The sequence below is a fragment of the Fistularia commersonii genome, chromosome 14 (genome assembly GCF_037954325.1).
Source record: "Fistularia commersonii isolate RoL2024-O1a breed Wild chromosome 14, RoL_Fcom_v1.0, whole genome shotgun sequence".
NCBI lineage: Eukaryota > Metazoa > Chordata > Actinopteri > Syngnathiformes > Fistulariidae > Fistularia > Fistularia commersonii.
In genome coordinates, this window is record NC_141297.1 from 12,337,189 (window position 1) to 12,358,135 (window position 20,947).

At 37.5% G+C, this 20,947-nt stretch overlaps 2 protein-coding genes across 4 annotated transcripts in view; one reads left to right on the forward strand and one right to left on the reverse strand.

Annotated features, from left to right (window-relative positions):
* ptpn11b (protein tyrosine phosphatase non-receptor type 11b) overlaps positions 1–11,982 on the forward strand; it is a 40,264-nt gene extending 28,282 nt beyond the window's left edge. For 2 of the 3 annotated variants that reach the window (XM_086159663.1, XM_086159666.1), the window contains exons 10-17: positions 366–497; positions 1,125–1,279; positions 3,483–3,550; positions 3,626–3,777; positions 4,640–4,740; positions 4,836–4,963; positions 5,692–9,136; positions 11,085–11,982. In XM_086159663.1, the coding sequence (XP_086015789.1) occupies positions 366–497; positions 1,125–1,279; positions 3,483–3,550; positions 3,626–3,777; positions 4,640–4,740; positions 4,836–4,923 (696 nt within the window). In that variant the 3' untranslated portion in view covers positions 4,924–4,963; positions 5,692–9,136; positions 11,085–11,982. The remainder of the gene's footprint in view (positions 1–365; positions 498–1,124; positions 1,280–3,482; positions 3,551–3,625; positions 3,778–4,639; positions 4,741–4,835; positions 4,964–5,691; positions 9,137–11,084) is intronic. The other variant, XM_086159664.1, reaches the window with a different exon arrangement.
* A 1,496-nt stretch (positions 11,983–13,478) lies between these two features.
* On the reverse strand, positions 13,479–19,487 carry rnf223 (ring finger protein 223). The gene is made up of 2 exons (XM_086159662.1): positions 19,261–19,487; positions 13,479–15,436 (listed from the first exon to the last, which is right to left on the reverse strand). Exon 2 carries the CDS (start codon positions 15,361–15,363, stop codon positions 14,656–14,658), a length of 708 nt encoding a protein of 235 aa, XP_086015788.1. The 5' UTR covers positions 15,364–15,436; positions 19,261–19,487; the 3' UTR covers positions 13,479–14,655.
* Positions 19,488–20,947: the final 1,460 nt, after the last annotated feature.

Here is a 20,947-nt window from a genome sequence, read left to right on the forward strand (position 1 = left end):
TATTGTGATATTGATAGGATTTGAGCATACTGTCTCAAGCTGTCACATTAACCTCATCACATTGTCTGTGCAAAAATGCTTTGTTCAAAATTCTCAGATAGCATTTCATGGCAATAGCTAATTCTAGAACATGTGGAGTTACTTGTAGAGATGAGTGAGTGTGAGAGAGAGGGGATATGTTTGTGCACATGCACACACAAGCACATAGTCTATAGTTATGTCGAGAAGGAGATGACTAATAACGATAGTAGATAGTAGTTAAGCTGATTGGAAAGCTGCTTGAGATCAGCTGGTTCTTTAGCTTGTCTAATACCTACCAACCTCCTTTCAGTGATCACTCTTTTTTTTTTTTTCAATCAATTTAGAACAAATGTGTTCGATATTGGCCTGACCTTTATGCCACAAAGGAGTTTGGGAAAGTTCTAGTGAGGAACGTGGATGAACAGCCAGCACAGGACTACATCCTGAGGAAATTGGAGGTGACCCGTCTGGACCGGGTAGGGAAAGCTGTGTACTCAATCAGCAATGACACACTGAACTGGGGTCAGATTATCTAACCTAGGTTTGGATTACCCAACTTAGTGTACTCGCACACACGCATAAAATCCAACCGCTTTTGCTTAAATCTCTCATAGTTCTCAAGAATACTAGACAAAGAATTCAGGGAAAAGGCCAAACATTTGAATATCTAGTTCTGTTTTTTTTGGGAATATTGTAAATGAATGGATAATCAACTGTATACAGCTAAAAAGCCAGAGGTGCATTCTGGAGCGTGCAGACCTCCATTATCCATAATGTCACAATAAAACTAAACAGTTATTTTACAGTAAGTGATTAATCATACAAATGTTACACGTGAAGATGCACACATGGATACACTCAGATTGGCCTATCTCCATTTCGGTTTCCTGACAAAAAGGAACTGTTCTGACTTTTGTAATACTTTAGAACTGATTTTTTTTTATTATAACAGATTTTAAGAAGGAATATCTATTTTAGAAATTAGTGTTTTTTATTTATTTATTTTTTTTTTAAAGGTATCTTAAAAAATGTTGTTATTCCCAACAAAATGTGTAGTCAAAAAGTTTTCAATGTTTTCAAAAAGTTTAATTTTTTTTTTGCAGAAGGAGCCCTTAAGGTTTATCTTGCACTACCAGTACCTGAGCTGGCCAGATCATGGGGTTCCCAATGAGCCAGGGGGTGTCCTCTGGTTTCTAGAGGAAGTCAATCGGACCCAGAGCACCATTCCAGACTCTGGACCCATTGTCGTCCATTGCAGGTACTAGCAGGTAGAGTTTAGACAAAATACTGTGAAAAATTGTTACACAGTGACAACAGTGGGTAATTTTTCTGAGACCCTTATTGCCATATACAACCCTCATTTTCCTCTCACTCTCTCTCTCTCACATACACAAACATGCAGCAAGTGGCCTCTGTTTTTGAATGGGATATCCAAGTTTTACTCGTAATGGTACTGATAACACGAAACAATGTTTCCATTCACACTGGAAATCTGTTGTCCAGTTTCCTAGTCATGGAATGAATAGAAAATTAAAGAAATAACAACCTTTCCTCCAAAAATAGTTGTAATATCCCTTGAAAGTTCCCGAAAATAACATCTACATTTTTATCTGAAAGGACAAAGTAATGTTATGAGTCATATAAAGGTAAAAAAATAAATTACTTTGAGAACTAGTAGTATATAAAAATGCAAGCAAGATAAAAGTGATCAATGTTTTAAATAAAGATCTAATTTTTTGACTATTGTCCTAGTAGCAGACTAAATTGTGAGAAGTTGCAATAACTTCTTCAGAGGCTGGTGTGCTTAAGTCTTTCAACACCATTTATATGTATTATAAAAGTGAGATGGTGAATGAAAATGTCTTTAAAGTCCACGGAAAGACTAATCTTTGTTTTAAACCTGTCTGAAACAATTACAGGTTTTTGTCTTAATATCTTGTATCTCATCGATGCCTTTTGAAATAGGAGAAATCCAGTATTTCTCGAATATTAATTTGGACTTGCTGAGTCTTCATTAGATATTACCCACAAATCTCTCTCTCTCACTTAGTTCAGTGTTTGATAAACTCCACCATACAATGTCCTTTTTTTCCAATTAAGTCTTCAACAAACATTTAGGAAATTAGGATTTAATGAAAAATTGTTTCAACTGGCCACATGGGTATGCTGTATACGGTTTTCATCTAAGGTGTGGTGATGACTGTATAAGTGGAATAAGTGGCTAATTAATATTACAATGCTCAAAATGTTGCCAAGATTTGTGAGACAAAGCCTTGCTCAAATTGCATTTTAACCATTTATATTACTAGATTGTGGTCTGCAATATATATATTATTAGATTATGGTCTACTCTCAACATATATCAGCATGGAAGTTAAACTAAAACAAGGATAATTCAAGCTAAATAATTTTACTCTATTCTAAATATGTGACAAGCAAACACAACAGACTGATCCACTGTATGTTACTGCTAGTAAAAAAAATAAAACACTGTCCTGAGTAACTTTTGCTAGCTGGCTGCTGATCATAGATCACTACCCCAACTCTGGTCTTCAATTGCAGCCAAGGAACTGACTTTATAAGTAATGTCACTACAGCCTATGTTTTCAATAATTTTCTTGATGTATCTGATGGCAAGGAAAGCTCTTGTGAAAGTAGACAGATGACCCCAGTAATATATCCCTCCCAGGGGGGGATATAGCTACCCCTTCTTTTGAATAATAAGATGAGATCATACATGCTGTACAACTGAGGTAACATGTAGGTTCAAGCCAACATTATGGAATTAGGCTGTCTTATAAGCCACAGCAAATCTGGAGAGCTATGATTGGCCAAGTGGAGCCAATAGACCTTTGGGCAAGCCTGTGGTTTAAGAGGGGAAACCATAGGGGGTTTGGGCACTCTTGCTAGCCTTACTAAATTTGGAGTAAAAAGCCATATCAAACAATGGCATGGATGTGAACAACTTATGTGTACCATACAAGTGATTTTGAGGTCATGAGATCTTATTCAGACTTCAGGTCTTTCTGACATTTTCAGAATACATTGCTCAATTTTTTTTATTATTGGTCAAACAGCTGTCAGTTTGTCCATGGACAGTGCCAAAATCAATCTGAAAATTTGAATTAAATGGAAAAAAAATTATTCATTGCTGAGAACAGATTGGGTTTACTTCATTATTAGCTGCTTGACATACACTGCCACAATGCTGATTTGTGACCAGAGGTGGCTCACTAAGATGTGATATATATATATATATATATATATATATATATATATATATATACATTCTATGTTTTTAATTTATTTGAAAAATATATTTAAAAAATGTTCTAATCATTAGCAGTGAGAAAATGCTAAAATTATTTGTCCTTTGTGGTATTAGATAGGACTACTAGAATATAGGTTTCATAGTTTAACAACTGTGCTGTTTTTTACCTTCCAATTTATCATCTTCACAGTGCAGGCATTGGGAGGACAGGCACCATCATTGTTATAGACATCCTTATTGATATCATTAACCGCCAAGGTAGGAGACTTGTCATATTCACAGAAAAATGTACTTTTTTTTTTAACTCTGACCCATCTGAGTTCTGTTTGTCAGGTCTCGATTGTGACATTGACATCCCGAAGACCATCCAAAGGGTCCGTCAACAGAGGTCAGGCATGGTGCAGACAGAGGCCCAGTATAAGTTCATTTACATGGCTGTGCAGCAATACATAGACACAGCTCAGAAAAGACTGGAGGAGGAGCAGGTACTTCACTGCAGTAGAGATTACTTTTAAACAATACAATCAGATTGTATTTCGTAAATGAAAAAATTAAATGTGTGCGTGTGTGTGTGAAGCCAGTGCTGAATTGGCCAAAAGACCATGTTGGAGGGGCAAATATGATATTTAAGGAGCAATGCTCAAGAAAACTGAACCCAATTCTGTTATTTCAAATAAGACCAAAAGCAGTTTCTTTGTTTTTTTTCTCTCTCGTATTTAGTCAAGATTCAAAGCATTTATTGTCACATGTAGAAAAAAGTTTCCCTGCACAGTGAAATTCCTACTTTGCTGTCTGTATACCATTGGGATATTTGCTGGTAGAAGAGTATAAACACTGTTGTAAATATGAATGTGAACATTGCAATAGAACAGTGTGTAGAGTACATTTGCCATCTTCTTATGCCTACTATGCAATTTTTAAATGAAAATAATAAATAATACCTCTAAATTCGATTTATATGTGACTATACCATTTTATAACAAATAAGTACAGATTAGCTCTGTACAAATCTATTACTCTGTAATCTTTAAGAATATTCAACTTTTTTTTTTTTTTTAGAACAAATGGCTAATTTTTAATATTCTTACTCTAGCTTTAATTAAATTGATACTTCTGCTCTGTCCAATACCCATGTGTAGGCTGCATGTTATCTTGTCAAGGCAGTACTGATTAAGAATCACCATTGGTACTGGTCATCCCCTAAGTAGTGTTCCCCTGTTGAATGTAGGTCTACTGCTTGAGGTTTCATGTGGAATTATTTCATTTCAAGACTCACCTGAGACAGAGTTAAAGCTTGATGTCATTATGTAAGCTAATTCTGCTTTTTCATGTTGTTGCATATTGCAGAGGAATAAGATGAAGGAAAGGGAGTACTCCAATATCAAATACCCGCAGATGACCAACTCTAGGTCTAAACTCAATATGGCATCGTCACGCTCTTCCTCTGTGTAAGTAAAACTCATGCCTTGATGGTGAGTCTTAACAGTTCAACAAAAGGCAAAGACAAATGGCAAAGAAAAGTAATCCTTTTCTACTCTCGTAGGATGACAAATGATGATTCATCTAGTGTGTACGAGAATATAAACTTTAAAAGCCCGCAGACTTCTTTTAGCAGCTATACCAGGAGGTAAAAGGGTTCCTGCAGACATCACTGCTCTTGCCTGCCTCACTGTAAGTACTTCATGAATTTTACTCACAACTGTTTTTGTTTTATATTGTGCTGCAGAATGGTGCATACCTTCAATGTTCCCAAGCTATACTCAACTTGAGTTATTTTTTTTGTCTTGCAAAAGTGATCCATTTTATCACATATTGTGTACATGATTTTATACCAACTGAAATCCCCTTTTGTCTAAGTAGTTTAAAAATTGTGCAGGAGAATTTCAGAAAAAACAGGTGTATGAATTGAATTTGATCATGAACTTACACCATTTCATTACTGTTCAGTCTTTCCACTGCAATAAAGCACACAAGTTTCACTTGTCCTCCAATGAGCTAAATTAATTTTCTACAAGAAGATAAAGGGTAGTACTTGCTTATATAAGTATTTGTAATATTTTTTTTTTGAGGCAGCCAGGAGGGACTGAGGGCCATTAAAGATAACCTGAGCTTCCCTTAAAGAAACAAAAGGTTGAATTTGGGTCAAAATTTTATAACATGCCACTGCTAAAGTCCTGTTTGTGTCTAACTCATGTTGAATACTACAGTACACTATGAACTAGTAGTTGCTTGTAGATTACATCATTATTCATCAGTCACGGTTTAGAGAACCTCTGATATATAGGACAGAAAAGGTGTCCGAGGTTGTCATCTGCATCATACCTGACTCTCTTTTTCATGTTTCAAAGTAACACCAGCCATTAATTTGATCTGTTTGTGTCTGTTTGAATTTCCATCAGTGTCAGTGGAGGTATAACTTCTTCAGCAATGACAAGTCCCTTTGGGGGAGGAGGGTCACGTTGGGTTGACAACACCTACAATAGTGGACCCGATCTGGGAGGAAAGTGGCATGCTGTTTTTCTTCTGCTGCAGGACTTCTGTATGAATCAAACCTCCCCCTTATGGCCAGGAGGTCTCACAGCATAGCCCTCAAGCTCAGGGCCCATGTTGTCCCCCTTCTTCCCCACTCTGCTCCAGCTTGCAAAGCATGTCTCTTTTCCTACCAGCATAAGTGCCTTGTGACAGGATGTATCTGTTACATTTCTACTTTTACTTCTATCCTAAAACTGGAAACCCAGGTTGACATGAGGTACACAGAGAAGAAGGAAAAGCTTAGTATCCTTATAGCAGATAGGAGCTCAGTTTGTTTCCGCCTTTTCCCAAATATTTGCGACATTGTTTTCTGTCAGTTGAACTTGAATTTGGGCCTTTTGTTGGTGTGCTGATTAATGTGGCTGTTGACTGACAGCAGGGGTAGTTATAAAACCGCTACAAGACCCAAAAGGCAAAATATCTACGCAAAAACCTTCAGCAATCATTTAATCATTTCCTTTTTGAATAAAAAGGAAGTGTGCGCATGTGCATTTGCGTGCATGCACATGCACTGTTACAGAGACAAATTAGAATGTAGAGTTGAAGACCCTTTTCTTACTTGGACAAACAGTCGTCTTGAGTGTCTATGCCTCCATAATCAGAAGAAAATAAGAAAATGTCTGTTCTTATAATCTATTCCTTGTCATTATTTCTTGGTGTTTTTTGTTTTTTTTTGAGACTGTTGCTGTCATGACTGTGTAACATAACATGTGAAATGGATATTTATACAGAAGTTTAATGTTTGGGAGGTGACTTGATTAAGATGACAAGAGTGAAATGAAGTTCCTGTCTGACAGGGCAGCAGATGAAGAGGATTCCTGAATGAATTTTTGGACCGAAGCTTGGCCACTGGTCGTCTCAGTTTTGTTTGATTTGTTGTCCTTGTTAATCAGTCAGTCTGATGCAGTTCAACATCTGCCAGAGGAGATGGTTACAAGGAGACAAGGGGAAAGATTATAGTGGGCCAGATGGCCATCTGCCTGAGATTGAAGAATAGATTTGTCTCCAAAAAGTAATTTAGAAGATGGCCATAATCCAGGCTTGATGATAGCAGGGTGATGTGATGAGGAAGGCAGTGGTGCCTCAGAGCTGAAACGTCTGTGCTGTCAGCCAGATTGTTACCTATTTTTAGTCTCAAGGATCAGCACCAAAATACTCCACTGAGAGAAGACTGCGAATATGTAGGTGACTGCTGACACAGCTCTGTCATAAAACTAAGAGTTACTGCAGGAGGACAAAAGCACCAAATATGAAAAAAGAACTCCACATTTAAATGTATTACTTTTTAAATGTAGAAAAAAGTAATCTGACCGGGTTTTGGCTCATCTCTGTACCTGTACATTTTTTACCGCAAACTCACTTTTTAATATCAAATACTGGAGAGGTGATATAAGCTAAAAAATGCTGTTTAGCAATATGTTAAACAGATCTGCGTTAAACTGTAAATTTCTCTGTCTTGGTCCACGCTTCACCTTTCCCCGCCAAGCTATGTATACAAGGTTTAGCATAATTTGGCTGACGGACAGAGGTAGTAATGATAGTCAGTGTTGGGCAGATTAAGACACTGTCCAGCACTTCTTAATGACATATTATTCAACTTCACTTCAGTCAAAAAATATTTTCAAAACCCATATGCTATCATTCTGAACAATTTAGAAAATTAAGTTACCATTATGTGTTTTCAAATAATATGAAACTGCATATGAATAATACTTGCTGTTACTTCTCAGATCATTCCTCTTTTCCTCACCAGCCAAGTGGTCAGTGCTTATCCGGTTATAAATTCGCTAGCGCTTCTAGAGAAACTGCAGCTGGTGAAGTACAATAACTATGTCCTGCAGTAACAGTCAAGGCACTGGAAAACTGAACATCCTTGTGCAGGATATGAAAATCAAATAATAGAATCCGTGGCAGAGTATGAGCCTGTCAGAGAAGCCTGATTGAGACAACACAGGACTCTTGTTAAAGCTGTTGAGGAACTTTTTTTTTTGTCTCTCACAAATGGTCCGCAATTTTGGCTGATTGTCAGATTCATAACCTTTTCTAAGATATATAATCATGAGTAAAAAAGCTTGTGTCTATTCTAAATTGGATTTTAACAAAAGTAGTGGCATTGATAGCCAGCGTGAATGACGGCCTACATCTTTGAGACACATTTAATGCACCTAAGATGAGTTTGAACAGTTCAGAGGTTTGATTTCATCAATTTCCCATTTGACCATTTTCCCCATGAACCGTAATATTTATTGAAAGAATGAGAAATGTCTTGTGCGGTTTTGTGTATTTATGAATTATGTCAAGCTGTGGATACAGATTTTTATTTTCACCTTGCTTCTTTGGTTTCAAATTGTGTCTGATATTAATACTTGAAAGTGTGAAACTGCTGAATCTTTGGCCTCAAGCCATCTGGACATTCACTGGATGTGGACATTTTTGGTAGATCACAAGATTTTTGCCATCAGTGTTTTGTTTTTTTTTTCATTGCTTTCATTTCTCATGAGTTTCAAATTTGATTGTGTTTTATTTGATTATTGTTGTCTTTCTTATTTAAATTGGTGTCATTTCCACCAATAACTGAATTCTGCCTCTGAATTGAACCGTGCACATAGAGGTTTGCAGTAGTTACACAGTTGTTTCATTCTGCTTATCCTCTTGTATTTACTTGAACATGAATTTGAATCTCTTTGTTTCAATTGCTTGAAGGCTCTTTGTGTTTCTTGTTCTTGCACTGGCTCCGCCCAGACGCCTTCTGACTATACAGGCTACAACTCCTGATGCAATGAGCTGCCATAAGTGGCAACAATATGGTTTGTTATCAAATAGTTTAATAAAAAATGTATGATGGCACAATGTGAAATTCCTCATGTTTGGTCTATTTATGTCTTTTCCCCCTGTGAATCAGGAGCAGGTTTTAACTGAAGAGAACCCCCCCACCCCAATTATTGTCAAAGGTAATGAAGGATAAAGTCCCTTGAGGAAACATTTTAAGAGAAATCGGGTATTGCAATTTTTGTCTCAAGCATTGTGCCTACTGTTTGAAATGAAGAAAAATAATGCAATAATCAAAAGCCCTTCTTTCATTTGGACACATGGTAATCAGCACTTAAATTGAATATTTCATATGATATCACTGAATCAAGATTTTACATATGTTATTAAAGTAATGTGAACTAATAATTCCTAATTTTCTGAAAGTGATTTGTGGGGAATTTCTTGTTTTTTTTGTTTTTTCATGATAAATCCTTGCTAATCAATATCTGTTCATTTTAAGGTTATCTGTGAGGAGTTTTCTGCTGCATTTATTATTTTCAGGTAGGTTGTTATTTGTAAATGTAAGTTACAAATTGATGATTTTTGCAATTCAATTAGCAAGTTAATTATTGCTGAAAGTCATATTTGTTTTCTTTTTCAGGGGGGATGTTGATGCTAAATCATGTCTGTAGCAATTTTATTACCAAGAAATAAAATCAATAATTTCTGCTCTAATTTACATTTTGACAGTAAAATCTTCCTCCTTTTTATATTTTCAAAGGGACATGTTAAAATAACTTATTTTTTCTCTTATCTTCATTTAGTGATTCATTGTATTTACTGTCTAAAATTCTACTAGAAGTGGCAGTTTTAATACAGTGGTATGAAAAAGTTTGGGCACCCCTGATCATTTTCAAGATTTTCCTTTATAAGTCATTGGTTGTTCGTTTCAGCAATTTCAGTTTGATATATCATATAGCAGACAAACATAGAGGAAAGGAAAATCTTGAAAATGATCAGGGGTGCCCAAACTTTTTCATGCCACTGTATCTGACCCTCAATGAGTTATGAGTAAGCTATGGTTAAACCCCCACCCATCCATTGTATTTCTAGTTCCGTCTTTGTCCACGAAAATATCAATTTACCAGGAAAAAAAAGCAAGCTTTGATTTTATAAACTTTCAGAGTTTAAAGTTCAAGCTGGGAGGAAGTTACGGTGGTCAGTGAATCTTCCTACTGTTAAGAATTAAGAAAAAAAGGTGTTTTCAATCAAGTAAGTCAGACACACTGAAACGCCTGCTGATTGGACTGTTAACACATGTTGACAGATGAAGAGTAAATGCTGGAAAATCACCCCCTCCCCCACCCCCCACTCCCCCATACACACACACAAGTTTTCCTGTCAATTGAGATCCCAATGAGACCTTGTGATGTCTCTGAGTGCCCATGGTTTGGAGCTTATGCCGGCTTTGAGCAGGATGTTAATACCCTGATTCTCCTCCTTGCCTATTGAGCAGTGTTCAGGCACTAGAAGCCAGCTCAGAACATTGGGCTGAACAGGGACCTTATGTACTATTTCCCTTTGAGTTGCTGAACGAACTGTCACTCAATGCAGTTAAAGGCCGGATCATGGCTTCTTGCTGAAAGGCACTGTTGTCTGCGGTGAAATTTGCATCTTACCATCTGCTTATGTGGATTGGAATCTGCTCTCATTGACCCCACAGTGTGATCGCTGTGAAGACCACTGAATTCAGAGTGTGAGGTGTTAGCAGAGAGGCTCCCTAAACAAATTCATCAAATTGTTTTCAAACTGTGTAAAGAGTTTATATCAACATATAGGCCAGAAAGTTTACAACAGCTACCAGGGCCACGTAGAGGCAATCAGTATTTCATTTGCATACATTTAATTTAAGAAAATGCTGTATGACCTAGAAACCGTTACAATGACAAAAAGGCAGGAAGCAGAGCTAGAGGTTGCAGAGATAGAGATGCTAAAGTTCTCTTTGGGAGTGACCAGGATGGATCGGATCAGGAATGAGTCTATCAGAGGAACAACACATGTTAGATGTTTTGCAGAGGTCAGAGAAACCAGACTGAGATGGTTCGGTCATGTACAGAGGAAGGATAGTGATTATATTGGTAGACGGATGCTGGAATTGGAGCAGGCAGGAGGTCGAGAGGAAGGCCAAAGAGAAGATTTATGGATGTAGTGAGGGAGGATATTAAAGTAGTTGGTGTGAGAGAGGAGGATACAGAGAATAGGGTTAGATGGAGAAGGTTGATTCACTGTGGCGACCCTTGAAGGGAAAAGCCGAAAGGAGCGGAAGAAGAAGTTGTTTAAGAAAATCTGGCAGTCAAAAATGTGTTGCAATAACATTTAACTTTTTTCCAATTTTTATTTAGCATTGATTTCCAATTTCAAGGTCATTACTTAGAAAGTTTTTGTAAGTTTTGCTTGTATTCTCAATTTTTTTTTTTTTTTCGATAATCCCTTTTTTTTTTCCCCTCAGCCTATATCATCCATGCCCATGATTCAAAACATCTCTCCATCCATCCATCCATTATGGACTGCTTATCCTGCACTTAAGGTCGCAGGGATGCTGGAGCCTATCCCAGCTGTTGGCAAAGAGGCAGGGTACACCCTGGACCGGTCACCAGTTGATCACAGGTCGTGATTCAAAATATTTTGCCAAAGTACTCTAAGCAAGCTGCACTATTAGTTCACTGATTGATTTAATTATTTCTTGGCACTGTATAGATGATTCAATTGTTTTCTCTGATTCAGTTTTCACAGGCAAGTTTATGTCAACTATTTTTATACAAGGTCAGTTTTGAGTAGATGGTAAATTTAGTTGCCCAAACAAGTGCTCTGAAAGGTCTTCTCAAATTGGTTGTTTTATTTCCCCTCCGTTACAGTATAATAAGTCAATTACTCAATTATGCATATTAAGGAGCCAAATGCTGAACAGGATCACAAACATGTTTTCTTCAACTTGGTGGGAAAGTGTTATGTTGGAGATGGCTCTTATTTCTCTTCAAGACCTAACGTTGTGCAGCCACAATCCCTGTATGTTATCAGAATCTCAGTGGGTCATGCACTTTGTCTCACGCCTAATTGCCTTTCTGCCCTCTTCTGAATATTTTTACCTTTCCACAAAGTGCATATAGTGTTATAAAGCAGATTGGATCAAGGTGACCATGTAAAGTGGGGCTATATCTGTTCAGCAAAATCATATATTTACATGTGACCCAAATACATGTCATGAGGGGTCAAATAAGGTTAGGGCAGGACAGAACCACCTTAAAGTGCTTTTTCCAACATGATTACATTTGTTAGATAAGACTGATAAACACTTCTTTATGTATGTTAAATTAATCTTATCAATGTTTTCACAAATGTATCTTAGGAGTGTGTATATTGGTTGATAATAAAAAAAAAAAAACTTTACTGGTCATTTTGTTTGTTGAAAATCTGATTAGTTTGTTTCTGCATTCCCAGTGGCACGGTGGACATTTCGATTTTTTTATTCATTTATTTATCTTTTTATTTATTTATGTCAAATTCAACCATTTGATTTAGACACTGAATTTCTTTTAGGTCTGTCTGCGCTCTCCTCAAGCTTACTCAAGGTAATGAACTGCTTCACAGTGACTTGCACTCTTTCGTTTGCACAACGCAGGACTTCTGGCAGCCAGATAACACTAAAATTGGAGCGAGCCTATCAGTCGAAATAACAGTCCATATAATATAAAACTGATTTGGAACTTTAAACCATTCAGCCATTGTTCACTCAGATACTAATCTATCAAAATTTTAAGATATACACACATCAGATGACTGGCGTTTCTATGCTCTCACTTGTTGGAGCCTTTCAGCTCATTTACTGACAAGCTTTTAGAATGAAGCATTTAATTTTACTGAATACAGCGGTAGGAAACACCTGAGACCCATATGCTGGAACTGTCATACTGCTTTGTTTTGACTGGGAATGTTCAAATTTGAATGTAAAATTGCTGTTTAGCCGGTTTTAAAACAATGAAATATAGAAAGAAAGCCGTGAGGAAAGAAACTAGAGGAAACTGACGAATAGTTTTGAATGGTACTCAGAAATCCCTGTCTTCTTGCACTTGTGTTTCTTAGACCAGAACCTAGGAGTTTTGAGAACACCTGACTAATTTTTATGAGACAAGAAGAATAACTAAAAAATAATGAATAAGAAACTTGCAGCTGTATTGATTGGAAGTGAGGTCACACGTCTCTGATACCATAGATTTTGTGCCTTAACCTGCTGAACATGAGCATGCTTAGAGTAAAGAAGCTGGGCTGATTTATGCCATTTACCAGAACTCTGACCTTCAAGATAAGATAAGAACAACTTTATTAATCCCGAGGAAATTGTTGATCCTGAAATAAATTGTTGAAACTTGATTGATTGATGAAACTTGATTGATGAATTGATGAAACTGGTATCATTTTATACATCACCAAGCATCACATTGTCAAAATGCTTGACATTAAAAGGGGTTGTTTTGTGATGGAGGAGGGTCAGGCAGGCGTTTTGCTCTCTTCGCACCACCTGATCAAAGTCTCATTTTGTTCTGGCTACAATCTCCCCATCTACCTTTGGATTTCCTGCTCTGACACGCTCCCTCCTGTTTTAGTGCAAGAGATTTTTGGGTGTTAAAATTACATCAGTCTTCACTCAAAGCTTCACCCAAAACACAGAGGGAACCGAGTTTTCTGTTCAGCATAGTTGTTTTCTATAAGATTATCCTCATGGCTATCCCCACTTCACAAAACAATGACAAAAAAAAAATATCTGCAGGCTGAACTGTGTGCAGCCAAGTAAGTAACTCAAGGAAGCCAGTGAAATGTTTAAATATTTACCAAGTTGTGGGGGGGGGGGACAGCTGATGTGTGAAATACAACTAGACAGAGCATACTTTACTAAATCTGGGTATGGGAGCACGGCACTGATGCGCCGAAAGAAACAGACATTCCAATTACTTTACCCCAAAAGCGGCGTTTTCTTTAATTTATGGCTCTAAACAATGAAACAGGTATGAAACAGGAAAAAAAAATCACAGCTCATATGGCTCTCAGATCCTTACTATGTGTTTGAACAGTCACACACAGTCCAGTTCATATTAGCAGGTTAATCAGTAGTGTGTTCAGGTTATTCACGTGGAGGTCAACTTTGTTGCCAAGTGTGAGTAGTAGCCAACAGTGCAGCAGTTCCTTCACTAATCGATGTCAGCATTTCAACTTTCTTTCTTTGGCTTGAGTTTAGTATTGCTGGAGGTTTAGCAGATAAAGTGACAAACCAGTTAGACCACAACGGTGCAAAGTGCAAAACTTGGCATCTGGAAAACATTTTATCTCAGTTCAAAATAAACGTCCAAAATGTCTACATGACTAAAGGGAGTTGTTTCTGAATGCTAAGATAAATATATGTATATACACAAATATCATCTTACACTTTTTTTTTTTTATGATGTGTTGATCAATAGAATAGTGTTGTAGAAAAGTATCACTATCTGGTAAAAAAAAATGTCCTGGCTAGTATTCTGTATTCTACTTTGAGTTTTTGCAATTTAGTTCAGAAAATTTGTTCAGTGATTTATTAAAACCAGGGTCGATCCCCCAGCAAAATGCAGCGGGCATCATCCGATTGTAAAAACCAAACTGTTTGTCTGACAGAGTGCAACAAATGAAGAATTCAAAATGAATTACTTTAACAAATCTGCACAAAATAACGAATTACAGTAGAGATCAATTGTAACGTGATTGACGAGTTGTGTATCTGCTGCGCGATTCATCCACACTCATACACCATACAGACTAGCATCATAAAAAAAGAGACACAAATAAACCGGTCTTATTATTCCATATCGTACCAGTAATCATCCATAATGCCTTCAGCAGCTGCTCAGTATCTTTTCTCAAAACACCTGCAGGGGGAGATATTAAGCTCTGTACACAGTCATTTGCTGCAGGTTAACCGTCTGATGTGTCACGTGTAGAAAAAAAATGTGAGTCTATGATATTCTAACTCAGCTTTCATCTCGGATGTTTGAGGCTCACTGGCTCAGTTGGGTGAACCTGTTGAAGGGGCTGAGAGTAGTAGAGACCATGGGTTGGGAGAGCATCGGTTCTCGCATGCAGCGCATGTTTCCCGTGCTGAAAACGCATTGCAGTGGCCAAAGCACCACGACTACCAGCAGCACCATGAGCACAACAAAGAGCAGCATCCTCTTCCAGTCTGCCATTCGGCCCAAGATGCCAAAAGTCTGCGGTTGTATTCGAACCTGGTCGTCTGCGGCCTTATTGCCGCCGATGTCGATGCAGATGCAGAAGGCTGTGGGGCTGTCGGCGGGCGCCTGACCAATACTTTTGTAGCACAGCTTCTCCCCTTCCAGCCACACGGGCTCCACCTGTTGTTGGTGGCTGGGCAACGTGTGCAGCACCTCCTCGTTTGCAGACAGACCCGGAGGTCCGTCTGGTGGGAGGGTGGTAGATTGGCGACATAGTGGACACAGGATACATGCGCTGTCATTGTCACCGTTGTTTTGCTCTGTGGGCTGTGACACTGCCATGAAGCGAGAGAGGCACTCCAGACAGAAGGTGTGATTGCACTGCAGCAGCTTGGGTGTTTTGAAGACATTGTCGTAGGTGGTGTAACAGATGGGGCATTCAAACTGGCCGGTCTGAGACACCCGCTTCTCTACCTCAGTGGCTGGATCATTTGGAGGAACCTGCGTGGTCCAGATCGGAGGAGGGTGTTCCATCTTGAGGAATATAATCCAAGGTTTTCCTCCTTGATTGTCGCTTTTGATCCTTGCTTCGCTCTGCGGTTAAAAGCTGAAAACGAGATACAAGGATAAGTTTCAAATATGTCAAATATGGCCGCTGAAGAGTCACAGGATCTGAGCAAAAAAAAAACAATTTTTCCTTTCCTGTTGAGAAGTTATCCCCATATTATCTGCTCACCTAATGCATCCCAGCTCTGCATTTTGCTTATCAAGCTTTGTGAGGACTTTAATCTGTAAATGAATGATTTAATCTTTGCTCTATTAATGGATTCTGAATTTACTGAGCATGTGGGAGCAAACGCAAACAATGACGCTACTGAAGTGATGTTTTCACCCGTCCTCCATCCTCCAGGTTCATAATGGAAAGAACAGATTCAGTGTTGTCAGAAATTCCCGAGAGTTGTGCAAAACATCCCCCTGGTATAACCACTAAATAAGACCGGTGCTGCCAATATATCGACAGCCCAGTTTAATAATTGTCTCCGTAAACAATGATATCATGTATGTCTTTTCCCACATGATCAAACCAAACTGCAGGCCAGGAGGTTGTCACACTAACAGGCTGGCCCATTTATGCACACCAAATTTTGGACATTACTTGTCTACACTGTTTATTTGAATGTACAGTGTGCCTTATTATGCTCATGCTTATTTATCACGCATATGCTTATTTTTGTATATTTTTGTTTATATCGTACCCCTGTTGATTGTGCATATTTTATGCATATCTTCATTTCACTTTTGTTTTGCTGCTAATGGCCATCTACCGGGCCTCAGGAAACAGGTTTTGTTCCATTCTCATCAGAATGGAATGGCAATAAAAACATTTTAAAAAGTCATTAATTACTTACAAGGATTGGCAAGCAACCCCCATAATCCCTTAAAAAAGAATAACCTGTCAATAACAGTACAAAGTGCTTAAAAATCAGCATATTATCAGCAAAGAACTAACTGAAAAAAAGGCTGAAAAAGGCTGGAAAAAAATACTTGAAACCTCTAAAAAAAAAGGAAGATATTTCATCGTATTTAGCATTTCTGTTTTGTTGTCATTTGATATGATTTTTCAAATTCAATAAACCACTGTAGATGTTGGCATGTTTGAAGCAGATCCAAGATTTGTTGGTTTAAATGTTTGGGAAAGTATTTAATATCATTATGACATTAAAAAAGGCATTTTCTTCTTTTTATTAAAAAATGGCAGTGTAAGACCAAAGACTCCAGAAATTCAAAGCACTCCAAAGGTGGGAGCCCCACAGCCCGCTGGCCTGATATTAAATGTTAAAAATAGTCCAGGAAGTTAAACATTACAGGGCAGTTTATATGTGCTCGTAAATTCAGATTTCTCCCTCATAAGTAATGTCCAAATAATCAGCCAAAAAAAAAGTTGTAAAAAAAAAATTGAATAAAAAAAGCAAGAAATTGCCAGGATCAACAAACTCGACATCAAATGCTCATAATGTTTGGAATTAAAGGAGGTGTGTTTGGGATGGAGGATGGTCGGACAGGTGTTCTGTTCCGGGTTTCATCCGCACAAAGTCCCTGGCTGTACCGTCTGCAATCTTTTCATCTACCCTTGAAATTCCTGTACAGAAACATGCTCCCTCTCTACTGTATTCAATTTTGGGTGATGAGAGAACCTTTCTTGTCCTTTTTTTTTTTTTTTTTTTTTTTTGGAAAGTATACCTGTCTCTTCAGTATAGAGTCTGTCTTAGCCACTGATAGAGCTTAAGTTTCCCTGTTTAAACAATTCTGGTTATATACACAGTGTGTTATTTGCTCAGTCTTCTTTTCCACCAATGAGAAGCACTAACACTAATGCGGAGCCTGCATATATCATTAAACTCCCTCTATTTTTTCATTTACTCTCTCTCAGAAAATTCTTCCAGGCTGGTGTTGCAACATTGTGAAGAATTCAAAAATTCAAGTCACAAGTTTAAATATTTAGCCAGTTCCCTTCAGGTTTCACAAAAAGTATCTGTGATGCAATAGCTGATGGACAAATGAGAAAAAATAACTATGAAAAAAAACAACTGAATATAGTTTACAAAAGAGAAACATTTCAAACTCATTGGCACTGAACAACTCTCTCAGCTGTGACCTAGAGTTTTCTGATAACATTCTGATAATATGCCGCCCCCCATATATTAGGAGTTTGCATATTTGTTTATGCAGTGTTATGGATTGTTCTAAAAATTGCACCTTTTCAATTGTGAAGGTGCAATTATTTTGTCCAAATCGAATTTGGCCTGTCTGTTGACATTTACATACCAATTACACAATTACTGCTCATTTTACGTAATTTTAGCTTCCTTTTTTTTTTTTTTTTTTTTACTATTTTTGCTGTATTTCTGCCCTATATTAAGATAATCACTTCCATTTCACTTGAAGGGTTTGCTATGGAGACTTCATGAAAAGGACCTTAAACTGTACATTTACATTAAGCCCACTTGCATCTATTGTATCTTGTATCGATAGTTTTTTTTTCTTTTTTGGTAGATAGATATTTAAAATGAATAAAATAAGCAATCTAACAGGTTTATTTTTGTAGATGCAGCTATTGACTATTTCTAGTGAGAAATCCAAAATATAGGTATATACACTTAAAACACATCCACTCAGCAGTAACTTCTCTTTCTGTGTAACACTGAAATGTTTTCCCCTGATTCTATTTCTTGAGATCCTCTAATATACTGTACAGCTTTTTGAAAGTTTGTCATTTAAAACTTACTATCATTGTATTCTGAAAATGAAGGAAAGGATGTTACATGTCTTTTGTTAGAGAGGAGATCCCCTGAACAAACAGAATCAGGTTTCTAATCGAATCCTAGTCTCCTAACTAAAGGTACATAAGCTTTAAAATTCATAAGGGCAAATAAAAAACACACACCCACACATTTTGAAGGTTGTCCTGTTAAAGACAGAAAAAGCCACATCATTGGTATTTGAAATCAATAGGGGGACAAAAAGTGTGATAATGTATAGCAGAGTTAAAGAGTTAAATATTTACTCCAGCAAAGTCTAGCATCCAAAAATACCTCCCTCTTCTGTCTTTGGACAGCTGGTGATACCATACTGTTGCTTATGGTCTGCCCTTGCCGGAGATTTTATTTCTATACAATTCATATTGACTGCATTGCACCTTGATTTTTTTTTTTTTTTCTCCAATGTATCAGGCATGGTTGTAAATATTAATCGGACTACATCCAAAATGCTGCCCCACCAGTTCCCAGTTTAAAAAAAAAAAAGGAAGGAAACTTGATCTGCTTTCCATCGAAAGGGGGAGACGGTTTAACTGAACTGAGGTGGCAGAGTTGAGTGTACACAGATAGCACATGTGTAAACACAACAGTCAAAGCAGGAACCCGGTTAGAAGCTTCTGGCTCAAGGCTGTAGAAAATGATTACTTTGCTTCTCCCTGTTATGTGATATGATCGCCCTGCACTTTTAAAAGTAACGCACGAAAGAGGAATCACATGAGTAAATCAAAGGTGGGTGTAGAATATTGACTGTGGACTCAGTAATATTGAACAATTAACCATATGTTTACTTTGCAATCTGCACATGCGCAGACTCTCCGTAGGCAGGCTCATGTCTATTGGTACGGATTGCTATCATCACCTGTGTTTTGCTCTTCTGTAAAATAATTAAGTGCTACTCTAATATCTCCGGTCGTCTTTTACGCAACACACAAAAGTGGGAATGACTTTTCAGGCGTATCTTTCAAACAAGAAAAAGATTCTTATCAGATGTCTGTTTAACTTAAAGAAGTCACACAGCTACTCTAAAACAGTATTCAAACCTTGCGATGTCCAGGCAGTGAGCCGGATCAATTTGCGATAGAAATACCAAAACACCTGTCAAGGTTCAATTTACCTGTTCGCTAAAAAGCAGTCAGACGATCCTCTTGTCTCTCTCTCCAGGTTGGGAGCGGCTGACTGGCCTCAAACTTGAAAAAACATTCTCCTGAAGTCAGAGCCACCAGGACAGTGAGAGGAGCTGTAAATAACGGCTAGGTTTTTAGTCCCCTCTGCTCCTGCTGTGGGAGCCAGAGTCACAGGTAACGTGGGTGTGTGTTCGGTAACTGTCCTCACTCCACGGCCGTTGGCCAGAATCAACCTTACCAGCTTTGTAAACTCCCTTTTTTAGCACTTTATGCAAATCGATTCAAACAGTGTCTTGGCCTTGAGGTGGTGGAGAGGCGTGCAGCAGGAAGGGGGGGTGGCTGAGACTTCAGGGAAGGTAATACACATTCTTACTCCCAACACCCCACCCTGTTTCTGATTGTTTATCAGTATCACTTTTCTCCTCTCAGATCACACAATATACAAATAATGGGAACACATACTATAATACTATAAAAAAAAACAAAAAAAAAAAAACACACATATATATATATATATATATATATATGAGAATGAGAACTTTATTTATCCCGAAGGAAATTGTTATGCCAGAGTTTCAACCAAAAACATAACAGTAATAGATAATAGTAGGGAGGAGGAAGAATAAGAAATACAATGAAATATAAATTGTCTTAATTGTTAACGATTAACTACAAAGATTTGAACATTCCCTGCGGCTGAGGGAAGAGGAATTAAACTGTCTGATAGCCAGGAGAAACTCTGGCAGGCAGCTGCCCAAGACAGCGCCGGAAGTAGTATTATATTTAGTATTAGTAGTATTAGTAGTATTATACTATACATTTATAGTATTATAGTGTGTGTGTGTGTGGGTGTGTGGGTGTGTGTGTGTATATATATATATATATATATATACACACACACACCCACACACCTTTAGTTTCACCTTTTTAGTTTCTCTGGAACATCACCATCTCAGAACTGCCATTTGACAAAATTGTTTATTTTTTTTAAAAGACAGATTTGCCAAATACAAGTACAATAATTGTAAGAAGAATGCTTTGACAATAAACTGTGATGGCCTCGAACAGTGGTCCCCAAACTACGGCCAGCATCCACATTTCGTCAGGCCCCCTGAACAATACCAGAGATGCAATTTGATTTTCTAATCGTAATGCAAATAATAATACAAATATAATCATAATGATATCTACTGGAATAAAATATGTTCTACCACCATACTGGAAGTGAAATGTGTTGTGTTGGTAGGTGTTGGTATCAGTTTGGTTTCATAGCCCGCTTGCTTTCTGGTTTTCACAGTGAATTTGATATGAGAGAGCTGCAAACAGTTGTGTCTATAAGAAAGTTAATGTTCCTTGGTCTTGTTTTCTGTGAAAAACTTGAAAAGGGTTATTTGGTTATTATTTATTTCATAAATGGTGTTATTTATTTCATAATTAATGTTATTATTTATTTTCTGATTTTTTTTTTTTTTTTTTTTTGGTTATGTGTAGCTTTCTGGAAAACAAGAAATGTTTACGTTTAGACACCTCTGGGATCGTCACACTTTTTGTTACAAACTGGTCCGGTCCCCCGTCAGAGAAGGGAAAAGTTATTTGGCCCTCGCAGGAAACAGTTTGGGGACCCCTGGTCTAAAATAAACTGAATTATAATTCATGTAATGCTACACATTAACTCAA